Source organism: Oncorhynchus clarkii, chromosome 19, assembly GCF_045791955.1.
Source record: "Oncorhynchus clarkii lewisi isolate Uvic-CL-2024 chromosome 19, UVic_Ocla_1.0, whole genome shotgun sequence".
In the NCBI taxonomy this organism is placed as follows: Eukaryota; Metazoa; Chordata; class Actinopteri; order Salmoniformes; family Salmonidae; genus Oncorhynchus; species Oncorhynchus clarkii.
This window is the reverse complement of record NC_092165.1, coordinates 27,945,818-27,958,757: the sequence shown is the minus strand read 5'-3', so window position 1 is coordinate 27,958,757 and position 12,940 is coordinate 27,945,818. Positions and strand designations below refer to the sequence as shown.

The 12,940-nt window shown below is 46.1% G+C and overlaps 2 protein-coding genes across 5 annotated transcripts in view; one reads left to right on the top strand and one right to left on the bottom strand.

The window, feature by feature from the left end:
* The window catches only part of LOC139375000 (tau-tubulin kinase 2-like), a 28,592-nt gene extending 18,882 nt beyond the window's left edge, over positions 1-9,710 (bottom strand). The window contains exons 1-4 of one of the 3 annotated variants that reach the window (XM_071116332.1): positions 9,378-9,710; positions 5,334-5,513; positions 4,383-4,530; positions 339-553 (exon numbers count right to left, since the gene is read on the bottom strand). In XM_071116332.1, the coding sequence (XP_070972433.1) occupies positions 339-553; positions 4,383-4,530; positions 5,334-5,405 (435 nt within the window). In that variant the 5' untranslated portion in view covers positions 5,406-5,513; positions 9,378-9,710. Of the gene's footprint in view, positions 1-338; positions 554-4,382; positions 4,531-5,333; positions 5,565-9,377 lie in introns of those variants that run through there. The other 2 variants (XM_071116330.1, XM_071116331.1) reach the window with 2 other exon arrangements.
* LOC139375002 (transmembrane protein 62) overlaps positions 1-12,940 on the top strand; it is a 24,406-nt gene that overhangs the window by 2,178 nt on the left and 9,288 nt on the right. The window contains exons 1-6 of one of the 2 annotated variants that reach the window (XM_071116333.1): positions 8,417-8,600; positions 10,308-10,441; positions 10,663-10,864; positions 11,252-11,363; positions 11,512-11,649; positions 12,487-12,532. In XM_071116333.1, the coding sequence (XP_070972434.1) occupies positions 8,529-8,600; positions 10,308-10,441; positions 10,663-10,864; positions 11,252-11,363; positions 11,512-11,649; positions 12,487-12,532 (704 nt within the window). In that variant the 5' untranslated portion in view covers positions 8,417-8,528. Of the gene's footprint in view, positions 1-8,416; positions 8,601-10,307; positions 10,442-10,662; positions 10,865-11,251; positions 11,364-11,511; positions 11,650-12,486; positions 12,533-12,940 lie in introns of those variants that run through there. The other variant, XM_071116334.1, reaches the window with a different exon arrangement.

Sequence of the window (12,940 nt, the reverse complement as noted above, 5' to 3'; positions counted from 1 at the left end):
GTGATCAATCACAGTGAGGTAAGTTTTAAAAGCACATACTGTTTTGATGATTAGTGTTTGATGTGATTTTCAATTGTATTTGCATTGATGTCAGAGTGGTTAGAGGGACAACAGAGACCAGAGTACCAGGCCATTAGTGACCTGATGATCGTTAGCGAGTTGGGTACTACCAACATGTGTCCTGAGTGCATAAGAGGAGATTACCGTGACTCAACAGTCACCTAGGATTTTACTGCGGTCATGACTGCCGGTGTGGCGGGTAAAACGGTCACCGCAACAGCCCTAACCCCCCCCCCCCCCCCCACACACACACACACACACCTCTGACCCCGTCTCACCGGTTTGATGTCTCGGTGCAGGAAGCCAACAGAGTGGATGCTCTCTATAGCTTCTAGTATCTGTCGTCCCAGTCTCAGGGTGGTGCTGATTGTAAAGGTGCCCCGCGTCATACTCCGCCGCAGGTCGGCCAGGTTACGACCCTGAAGCTCCATCACCACGTAGTTGAAGCGATCATTGCGGCCGCACCCAACAAAGCGACACACGTGGTCTTTACCTGGGGGAGAATGGAATACAATTCAAATTGAATAGAATAGATTTGATAAAACGATCAAGCATAATCTAATCTAACCATCATCTAACCTCAATCTGATACAGCACGTGTATACAGTGGGGCAAAAAAGTATTTAGTCAGCCACCAATTGGGCAAGTTCTCCCACTTAAAAAGATGAGAGGCCTGTAATTTTCATCATAGGTACACTTCAACTATGACAGACAAAATGAGGGAAAAAAATCCAGAAAATCACATTGTAGGATTTTTAATGAATTTATTTGCAAATTATGGTGGAAAATAAGAATTTGATCAATGTGGCCTCCCGGGTGGCGCAGTGGTTAAGGGCGCTGTATTGCAGCGCCAGCTGGGGCCATCAGAGTCCCTGGGTTCGCGCCCAGGCTCTGTCGTAACCGGCCGCGACCGGGAGGTCTGTGGGGCGACGCACAATTGGCCTAGCGTCGTCCGGGTTAGGGAGGGATTGGTCGGTAGGGATCTCCTTGTCTCATCGTGCACCAGCGACTCCTGTGGTGGGCCGGGCGCAGTGCGCGCTAGCCAAGGTTGCCAGGTGCACGGTGTAGCCTCCGACACATTGGTGCGGCTGGCTTCCGGGTTGGATGCGCGCTGTGTTAAGAAGCAGTACGGCTGGTTGGGTTGTGTATCGGAGGACGCATGACATTCAGCCTTCGTCTCTCCCGAGCCCGTACGGGAGTTGTAGCAATGAGACAAGATAGTAGCTACTACAACAATTGGATACCACGAAATTGGGGAGAAAAAGGGGTAAAATAAAATAAATAAAAATTAAAAATAAATAAATTGATCAATAACAAAAGTTTCTCAATACTCAAATACACATTTGTTGGCAATGACAGAGGTCAAACGTTTTCTGTAAGTCTTCACAAGGTTTTCACACACTGTTGCTGTTAGTATTTTGTCCCATTCCTCCATGCAGATCTCCTCTAGAGCAGTGATGTTTTGGGGCTGTTGTTGGGCAACACGGACTTTCAACTCCCTCCAAAGATTTCTATGGGGTTGAGATCTGGAGACTGGCTAGGCCACTCCAGGACCTTGAAATGCTTCTTATGAAGCCACTCCTTCGTTGCCCGGGCGTGTGTTTGGGATCATTGTCATGCTGAAAGACCCAGCCACGTTTCATCTTCAATGCCCTTGCTGATGGAAGGAGGTTTTCACTCAAAATCTCACGATACATGGCCCCATTCATTCTTTCCTTTACACGGATCAGTCGTCCTGGTCCCTTTGCAGAAAAACATCCCCAAAGCATGATGTTTACACCCCCATGCTTCACAGTAGGTATGGTGTTCTTTGGATGCAACTCAGCATTCTTTTTTTTTTACCAAATTTTTTCTGACCATATGACATTCTCCCAATCTTCTTCTGGATCATCCAAATGCTCTCTAGCAAACTTCAGACGGGCCTGGACATGTACTGGCTTAAGCAGGGGGACACGTCTGTCACTGCAGTCCCTGGCGGCGTAGTGTGTTACTGGTGGTAGGCTTTGTTACTTTGGTCCTAAGCTCTCTGCAGGTCATTCACTAGGTCCCCCCGTGTGGTTCTGGGATTTTTGCTCACCGTTCTTGTGATCATTTTGACCACACGGGGTGAGATCTTGCGTGGAGCCCCAGATCGAGGGAGATTATCAGTGGTCTTGTATGTCTTCCATTTCCTAATAATTGCTCCCACAGTTGATTTCTTCAAACCAAGCTGCTTACCTATTGCAGATTCAGTCTTCCCAGCTTGGTGCAGGTCTACAATCTTGTTTCTGGTGTCCTTTGACAGCTCTTTGGTCTTGGCCATAGTGGAGTTTGGAGTGTGACTGTTTGAGGTTGTGGACAGGTGTCTTTTATACTGATAACAAGTTCAAACAGGTGCCACTAATACAGGTAACAAGTGGAGGACAGATGAGCCTCTTAAAGAAGAAGTTACAGGTCTGTGAGAGCCAGAAATCTTGCTTGTTTGTAGGTAACCAAATGCTTATTTTCCACCATAATTTGCAAATAAACTCATTAAAAATCCTACAATGTGATTTTCTGGATTTTTTTTCTCATTTTGTCTGTCAACACTGTCTGGTACACTGTTGAAGTGTACCTATGATGAAAATTACAGGCCTCTCATCTTTTTAAGTGGGAGAACTTGCACAATTGGTGGCTGACTAAATACTTTTTTGCCCCACTGTATTTCTACTGGCCATCCAATGTGCTCCACTGGCCCCCCCCTCAACTTGCCTCTGACAGCTTGCCCGTGGCCCATGCTGATTTATGGTGTGTGTGTGTGTGTGCATGTCTCAGGGGACTCTGCCGCACAGCCCAACTCCGGCCACACCCTTCAGCACAGGGAGAGACCCCACTCTTACTCTCCCGTACACTCAATCTTTCACTACATTCTCGACCACATCTTCCCTCTCTCTCGCTCGTCCTTTTCCTCCTCCCATTCCCGGCATCATTATATTTGACGGCGTACAAATGCTCGAGAAGTGTGAGAAGGCCTACCATACACGTTTTTTCTCCCATAAAATAATCTACAAAGGCTTCCTTTAAGCCTTTCAGTCAATGTCTGTTGAGAAAAAGAGGCTCGAGGAAACATGTTGGGGGATGGGAGAACGGGAAGAGTTGAGCACGTTTCAAGTTACATCCTCTTTCCCTCCGGACGCTATAGAACCATAATCCTCTAGCACACAACCATTATACACACACACACTCACACACGGACACACAACCATTAGAAAGCAAACATGATCCTTCTCAGACCATTGATTTTCGGGAACGAGCTAAAAAAAAAATGGCAGAGAGGGGAAAAGGGCAGGGAGAAGGAAGAGAGGGAAAACAAGAAAATTACAAAAAGAGAGCAGAGAGAGAGAAACAGAAAGACAGACAGAGGGGAAGAAGGCCAGGGAGAAGAGAGAGGAAGTAAGAAAAAGAAAACAAAATGCCCCCCAAAGGAACTCCTCTCCTAATTGGTCTGTGGATCTGCTGCTATGAAGGAGGATTTTATCAGGAGTTTGATTTGAAGCCAGGCTAGGGTCATTTACATTTAGAAATGTAACCTTATTTAACTAGGCAAGTCAGTTAAGAACAAATTCTTATTTACAATGACGGCCTACAACGGCCAAACCCAGACGACGCTGGGCCAATTGTGCGCCGCCCTGTGGACTCCCAATCACGACCGTTGTGATACAGCCTGGATTCGAACCAGGGTGTCTGTAGTGATGCCGCAAGCACTGAGATGCAGTGCCTTAGACCGCTGCACCACTCGGGAGCCCCCTATACACAGCAGTAGTGATGCCCTTTTACACTCTGTGTCCTGTATCCCCGCTGCCAACACTTCCTTGTTTTCTCTCTTTCCATCTCTACATATTATCCTTCAGTGTCAGTATCACCTTGCCTTATAAAATAGAGCATGTACCTTTAAGAAAATATAAATTCAATTTATTGAGATTACATTAGGTTGAATGTCTACTTTGAAATTACTACTGGTCTGGTTAGGAGAGGTTGAGTTTACGGCCAAGGTAGTTGAGTTTTGGGCAGGGAGTATGTGGTTGAGGTTAGGACAGGGGGCTTGTGGTTGAGTTTAGGGCAGATGGCTTGTGGTTGAGTTTAGGGCAGGGCAGGGGGTTGTGATTGAGTTTAGGGCAGGGGGTTGTGGTTGAGTTTAGGGCAGGGGGTTGTGGTTGAGTTTAGGGCAGAGCAGGGGGTTGTGGTTGAGTTTAGGGCAGGGGGTTGTGATTGAGTTTAGGGCAGGGCAGGGGGTTGTGGTTGAGTTTAGTGTAGGGTGGGCAGAAGCCAGAGGGCAGGTTAAGTGCAGGTAATTGCTGTCTTACCCTGGAGTTTCTTGAGGACAGCCACCTCCATCTTGAGGACCTGTTTGGGCTGCAGTGCCGACTCCACCTTCAGAGCAACACTGACCCTGGTCAGCAGGTCCAACGCCTCGTAGATCTCTCCGAAGCCCCCGCCACCAATCTTCTTTGCCTACACACACATCCCAAGTCAAAACAGCATGTCATAATGTGGAAAACATAGGCTTCATTATTTTATTTTTCAAATCTTCCCATCACCCTTCCTCTTCCAAACTTCCTCCTTCCCATTACCACAGACATATTTACATGTTACTCCCTCTCTTATCAGTATCCACACATACACACATTTCCCCACCTCCTACACACACACACACATTTCCCCACCCCCTACACACACACACACAATTGTGTGTGTGTCAGAAGCAGCTCATCTCAAATGGATTAGCAGTGGCAGAGTTACGTAACATCAGTATCTCAGTCAGTACTATACACAGGAAGAGGAGCCATGGCGCTGTACTTTGTTACTGCCTAGTATTCCTCCCAGGCCCAGTCCCAGCTACACACACACGCACGTGCAAGTACACACACACACACTCCAGCAAGCACACACACACACACACACCACGCCCTGGTGGAGCGGAGAGGACAGGGGGACACGGCCAAGGCCTGAGTGCTGAGAAAAGCACACTGAGTGGCTACAAATAGCCGCTCTGCTGCTATATTAAGTTCCACTCCACTTCGTGACAGAAAGCTGCATGTGCACTGCACACAAAGGGAGTTGACCCCAGACTGTCCAGGACAGTAGGTGAGACGGAGAAGATAGGGACATAGGGGAGAGTTTAAGCAACGCCTGGAGGACAAAGATAGCCTTGTTGTGAGGAATTGGTGCTTGCAGAGGGGGTGAAAACACGACATAGCTTAAGGGTGCGAGACACACAGACGTAAGCTTAAACACACACACACACACACACTTACCACTTTCCATCGTTCCTTGACCAGGACAAGCACAGTTAGGATGTCGGCTTGCTCTGTTGCTGTAGCACTCATTCCGCCGGCGGTGGACTCACTGCTGCTTCCTTTAGGCTTTCCCTGAGACTCTTGCTACCCACGACCGGCCTTATTAGATTGCGCCGGGCATCAGGACCCTGTGGAAACCTAACCAACAGGCCAGGAGAGAGGCGGAACACACAGAAGACCACCACCACAGTCAACGTACCGGCCCATTCAGACATAGCTTTGATTGACGCTTCCCTCTACAAGGGCGGCATATCGTCATCAAAATCAAATGGATTTCTAAAGCCCTTTGTACATCAGCGCATGTCATAGAGTGCGTATACATATGTTGTTGATGTCAAGTGCTGGATGCAGGAGGAATGTCAACGAGCCTGTGTAGACGATATGCTGAGGACAGCTGAAGTAGGGGCCTATGGGTCTTATGACTGAAACCTGGATATTGACTTCCCGGGTTGAGGAGTAGCCCGTGCTAACTAAGCCTATTTTGTGCTGCATGGCCTAAGTGCAGCTGCCACAACTGCTGCTCCCAGTTGTCTCATGCAAGCTCTCTCTCTCTCTCGAGCCCACAGCACCACCGCACAGCTCCACACACCCATCATTTATTTAATTCACCTTCTAAATTGTTTCCCCATATATCTAGTAATTCATGTATCCTAAATGTATATACATACTGGTGTTCTTTTCCTCTTTTGCCAATATCATGAGTATTTACAGTGCGCAAGGCTAATTATGTGTTGAGGAAATGTTTGGTGAAGCTGCACTCATTGTGAGGCATTTCAGGTTCATATTTAAATGCAGTATTGGACACTATTTCAATTTTCCAAGTGCATGCGATGTTCAGAGATACATGAACACTCGCTGCACTGACGAGAAAGAAGAGTGTTTATTTCCATATTGTAATGTGTTTGAAGTTCTTCTATGACTTCTTGTCCGCCATGTCTGTGCGTAAGGGGAGCGCACACGGGTGAGCGACTGCACGATACGTTTTGCCGCCTGTTGGCCTGCAGAACTATTGCTCTGAAATGCATCTATATTCATTCAATTGAAAGTATTCCTGCTTTGAGGATAAGCCAGGAATGTTTAAGAGCCTAACTATGTAAATGTGGGTACAATGAAGATGCCGTTACATGCTGTAATTCCAGATTTATGTAAAAGAGCTCCATGATTAACGGTATGGACCAGAGGGAGGGGTCATAGGTATAAAGGTACCCGTTTCACCTGTGAACTTCAGTTAAGCTCTGGTATGTCATCTGTGTGGGGAGACTGTCCACAGCCTGGTATACCCCCCAACCTGCTATAGTTGGTTTGGAGGAGTAGGCCTGATTGAGGCTTAGGTTTCCCACTTATATTCAAAACTGTCTATTCAGAGTCTGTTCATTTTGTTAATACCTTTGTGGATAATGTAAGTATTCATTGGATTTCGACATTCACCTGGAACGACCTTTCACTGTTAATAAACTGGACACTATTTTGCTGCCTCGTGCTATTTACTGCCCTTAAGGCTGCTCTTAACTTCTGGTCTCTACCACAGTGATGAGAACTTTTTGTCCGTGGCCTTAGCTCAGCAGCAGCGCTCTCTGCTCACTCTCGCTCTCTCTCCGCCTCTCTCTCTCTCCCCCCCTCTTCCTCTTCCTCCCGCTCTCTCCCTCCATCTCCTCTCCTTCAGACTGCAGAGGGCAGCAGTCATGAAGTCAAAGCACCACTCCATGGATGTCAGGGGCTTTTTTTTTAAAGGACACAAGATAGTTCAAGTTCCAGATAAGACCGGCAGAGTAGCATGCATTTAGTGTGGTGTAGCGACAGTAGAGAAAAGATAAGCGTGTCTGGGAAAAGAGTGATGTTAAGAGATTGGCTGGATTCCTGTCTGAATATAGGCCTAATCAGTGCAGAAGCAGCAGCAGGCCAAAATGAAACTCTGTCTGAAGGTCAAAATGAGAAACATCCATCTTCCGCTAAAACCCTGAGGCAGGAAAGTTACACACAGTCAGGGAAGCCCAACCTCCCTGTCTCTGTGTGAGAAGCCACCAATACAACGCACTCTGCAGTAGCCTACATTTCAAGGACACAGAGGCTTTATTCCAATCTCCTCCTTCCATGGAGTTCGATACATTTCTGTTAGAAAAACAGCACTAGTTTGTACAGTGGAAGTAGTATCCTCTCTTCAATCTCTCCATCTGGGGCAATAATAATTTATTACATTTGTAAAGCGCTTTTCATTTTACAGAATCACCTCAAAGTGTTCATAAAGCACTATACAAAATACTATCTGTATTTATAATGCATCTCAGAGTGCTGATCTAGGATCAGTCTTGACTTTCAGATCATAATGATCTGGATAGGGAAAACCTGTTCCTAGATCAGCACTCCTTCTTTGAGATAGTTTATGAATACAGAGCCAGAAAGCAGCCTGCTGCCTCAGAGCCAGTCCAGAACCATTCCACTCAGCCAGCAGGTGGCTGGTCCACATGGTTGTGGAATGAATCCAAAATGGCACCCTACTCCCTTTTAAGTGCACCACTTTTGCAAAAGTAGTGCACCATAGCTTATAGGGTATAGGCTGCCATTTGGGACCTATTTGTGTGACTCACTGATCAACAAAACACTGCTGTCCTGACACTTCTCAATGCAAATCATGAATCCGAATAACACATTGGTTGCAGAGATTTGGTATTAGACCAGTCATCATAAATCTTTGACACCCATCTCAGTCTCACCGTGAATCATGCTGCCTGACTCCATGGCAATTGAACTATTTAAATGTGCTGCCTGCTGCACTGCTCTCCGGAGAACTGGAAGACTACATGACACAGTAATAGAGCAGTAATGATGAATTGACAGATGGATATCTGTTGGATAGGCCTGCTTCCATTCCTATGACTCTGAGCAGTCACCCACCCCACCCTGTTAGAGGGTGTTGCAGCAGCCTCAGCCTGACCCAGTGGACCAGAGACACATTCCAACCTATTCCTTATATAGAGCCCGAGCTTTGGTCAAAAGCAGTGGACAACGTAGGGAAAAGGGTGCCATTTGCGAAGGCCTCCTCTGGAGATGAAAGGAGTGAGTGTCTGATTCCCGAGCTGCTGCCGCTGCCACGGGCCTGGCTGTTCAGTCATCTCTCTGTTTAAAGTCCTGGAGCTTTGCCAGCATGGGGATGGGATGGGTAAGCCCTGCTCCATCCCCGGCCAGGCCCGTTCCATCTCCACCCAAAGAATGATGCTACAGTACAGAGTGAGTGGGCATGATAGTAGGGAATGATGTTGGGATCATCTCTCTCAATATCAGAACCTTACTACAGTGCATGTAGCCTACTGTGTTGATCAATGACTGAATCAAGTAGGTACTGATTGTTTGTATGCCTCTCTGTGTTGTAATGTTCGCCTGTACTGTTGATAAGATATTCTTCTCAACTAACTTGTTCTGGATCTTGAATCAGGTGGCATAATAATCATGTCATGGATAACACCTTTTCCACACCATGTCAAGCTATGAATTCAGTACTGTACTACCTGAGTGACAAAGCTGATATGAAAAATGTATTTGCATGTGGATTGCAGCTTGCTGTACATCTCCTCTCCCCCTCCCATGAATGGCATGTGATAAAATACACAATAGAAATGCGCATGACTTTACAGGCAGCTGTTACAATGCAATGACTATGTAACTGGCTAATTGGTGGTTGCAATGTGCCACCTCCGCGCCTGTTGTTGCATAGCGAAGCTGCGTAATTAGCTAGCCTAGTGGATTTACGATTGCGCGTACACGCACAGCGTACACACGGGCTATGCTAGAGTGCCTCTTTGCATTGATTTAACTATGGGGAACGCGTTGCGTTCTAGAATATAATCGTACTGCATCTTGCTATGGAACGACCTTGGCAGCGACGCTATACTCCATCAGTCCGTTTAAAATGTAGCTAATGTGGCCTACTCTATCCCTGTATGTTGACATCAGCTAATGTTCGCTAGCTGTCAGTGTCATCCGATTGCATAGCAGCGGTGTCCATACCTTAGCCGCTCCAATCCTTGATCCCAAAGAAGCCGGGTGTGGTTACTAAAAATCCGTTATGTTTGTCTTGATGGAATGTTGAGACATCGATTGGAATTCCATAGTGGTTGTGTTATCCATGTGGTGTTGATGCTGCAGCTGATGTTCACACGCACACATGTGAATTTAGCAGCAGGGATTATGAGTTTTATCTAATCGTCCCTTTTCTCCTTCTCTCTCGCTGTCACCTCAGCATCTCTCTCTCGATCGCTACAGATCCGTGACGTGTTAGCTACTCTTCTCTGATGATCTGCCTGCCTGCCCGCGCGTTCACGATCCTATCCCCCTCGCAACAGCTCGCTATGTGAACGAGCGTGGGCTTTAAAGCGCTAGTGCACGTGTATTATGAATCATGAGCGTGGCCGCGCCCAATATTCTCTAATAATACATTTGTACATTGCGTATTTGTTTGCCCGATAGGAGGTGCCCAGCCTTTAGTTACTATTACACGCTCTTGCAAGTGTAGCCTCGTATTAGAATTTCACCCCCTCTATTATATTATATTAAATTGTATTATATTCTATTTTCTGTCTTTCATTTTAATCAGGCTTTTTTTCATCAATGAAGATCCAGATATGACAGCATTGTAGAAGTTGTTGCATAAGCATACTGTTGTGTGAAAACAACATGCTTCCGCACGATATCATGTGTGCTTTGATATTGTCTCTCTACCACATTTTATGAGTCCTTGCATGAATAACCATAATTCACTGAGCATTTGCTAAAAGCTAAGCTCATTTAGATTTGGAGCCAATCCCAACCAATTACATCTCAACCTCTAATTCTTGCCACTTGAACATTGCTTATCTATTAATAAGTATTAGGAAACGGGAATGTGCTAGGTTCTCTCACGTGTTGCTTACACCTATCTAGTTGTGTATGTATTTTCAGAAGTGCAACGAGCAAATCAACAAGAAACTAGGAACAGAGTCAAGAGATTTGGTTTGGAACTGGACCCTAAATTACACCCGCGCAGGGATTTGTGGGAGTGATTCATACAGCGATGACGTAGCCATGCACAACCGGTCAGTATGGTATTTCCTTATAGCTAGCTTTTTCAAAACAATCTGAGAGGACAATGTTTCGTGTGTAGCTCGATCTGGCTATGGTCGCAAATGGAAATCGAACGGTCTGAGTGGCCAGCGGCTCAATGTAGTTAGTAGCTAATATAGCTAGCATAGTGTGTTGATGTTGCTCTCGCCAGTATTCTGTCCAGTAGATCCCCACCGCTCTTTCGTCACTACAGGATGCTCAAGCTGTTCGGAGCGCTAGTTCTTGTGGGACTAGCACTGGCGTGTTTAGCTTCCTGGGTGCTGGAGAGCTATGACACCTCCTGGCACCCCAAACGGAGTGTTCCTCAGTTCAACGCCGGGGATGGAGAGGAGGCTAGGACATGTCTTCCTCCGTATCCCGGCGGCGAATTGGATAACATATTCTGGTTCGTGCAGGTGAGTGGATCCAGCTTCTAACTCGATTTGCTAGCTAATTGCTAACTTGCTAACTAAGTGTTGTGACTGTCAGTGTCAATTGTCAGGGTGACAGCTGTTAGCAAGTGAGTAGCCCACTGGGTAGTAGTGGTCATGTAACAATCTACACTGAATGGGGTCATAGTCCAGTTTCCTTTTTGGGTGCTGTGCTGTCATGCATGGGCAAAGTTGGCACCAGCCAGCCATCAGGTTTTAAACTTTGAACCCAGTTGTAACTAGCTAGGTAATAAGTCATATGTTTGTTGACTAGAGGAGGGGATGTACCAAGTGGAATATCTTGTCAAAACGAGCTAGATGATGCCCTAGTTTGTGCTTTTAACCCCTGAATTATGTCCTGTACCCGCACAGGTGTCTGACATTCATATCAGTCGATTCCATGACAAAAAACGAATTTATGACTTTGAGAAGTTCTGCACTAATACCGTTGAAGTGATCCAACCTGCTCTTGTGCTCGCAACGGGTACGTCGGCCATTGCTTCTTGCTCATTAGTTTATTAACAGCCCCCAAACATTACAGCTTGCAGAGTTTCTGCACTATCACAAGAGCAGCCATGAACCTGAAGTGAGTTATTATTTCTCATAAGTCACTCTGTCTGTCCACCTAACAGGAGACCTGACGGATGCGAAGACCGAGAGCAAGGTGGGCTCCCTGCAGCATGAGGTGGAGTGGCAGGCCTATCACGACATCCTGAAGAGGTCTCGGGTGCTGGAACGCACAAAATGGATTGACATCCGCGGAAACCATGGTGACTAATATAATATACCTCCTCTGATATTCTCTTACACTTCATGATTTCTAGAATCCCCCCCCCCAAAAAAAATCGGGAAGATCCTATGAACAGGGTTGATAGATTGGTATGGAATTGGGTCGTAAATGTCTAGAAATCTGCAAAGCCAGTCAGTTGAATTGGACTTGGAAGGGTTGAAAGGGTTTTTCGGCTGTCCCCATAGGAGAACCCTTTTTGGTTACAGGTAAAATCCTTTTTGGTTCCATATAGAACCCTCTGTGGAAAGGGTTTTACATTGAACCCAAAATGATTCTACCTAAAACCAAAATGGTTCTACCTGGAACCAAAAAGGGTTCTTCAAAGGGTTATCCTATGGGGAGAGCTGAAGAACCCTTTTAGGTTCTAGAGAGCACCTTGCTTTCTAAGAGTGTAGAATATGTAAAGAATCCACACACCTACAGATATGTGCATTCTTTGTGAATTTTACCTCAAAGCTGAGCAGTCAGGACCGTCACTGCTTAAATGCCCCTCCATTGATATTGAATCACAAATGCTATTCGAGTTGAAACAAGAGATCTCCTACAGCCTAACTGTCCACTACAACCCATTGTTAAAGACGCTTCAAAAGAGCCTTTCTCTGGTTGACATTAGTTCAGTACAGAATAGATCGTAACAGCAGGACATTTAGGCTACGTGAGTCCCTGTGGTTACTGGTAAGGATAGATGTTAATCAACAGGGATGAGGGAATTAATACCAAGGTTAGATACCTTGGCCAGGAGATGGTATGTGTTCATTATGTTTTGCAAGGTCTCTCTTACTTAGCTACATTCCTGTTTTTATTATGTTTCTGACAGATGCCTTCAATATTATTTCCTTGGATAGTGTCAACAACTACTACAGGTCAGTGTTCACTCTTGCCTGCTATATCTGGAATGAATGTTGTTTACATGTGTCAAAGACATACAGTAGGCCCTTCCAACTCAGCTCTGGACCTTGAAGCCAGTTCCACTGCGCTTTCTCATTGTTCCCCTCTATTCAGGGACTGATTTAGACCTGGGACACCAGGTGGGTGCAATTAATTATGCGGTAGAACAGAAAACCAGCAGGTTCCGGACCTCGTAGGGTCAGAGTTGAATACCCCTGAAATATGACAAGTGTCACTGTGATTCATGTTCAGAGACTCCTACTAGTTATATGACTAGCTTTCTAGCAACCAGCTCTCCAGCTCTCTCTAGTGTAGCTAGTGTGAGTGAGTTGCCTCTCTGCATTTGCTTGTCTGTGTAACATGAGCACTAGACTTATTAACAT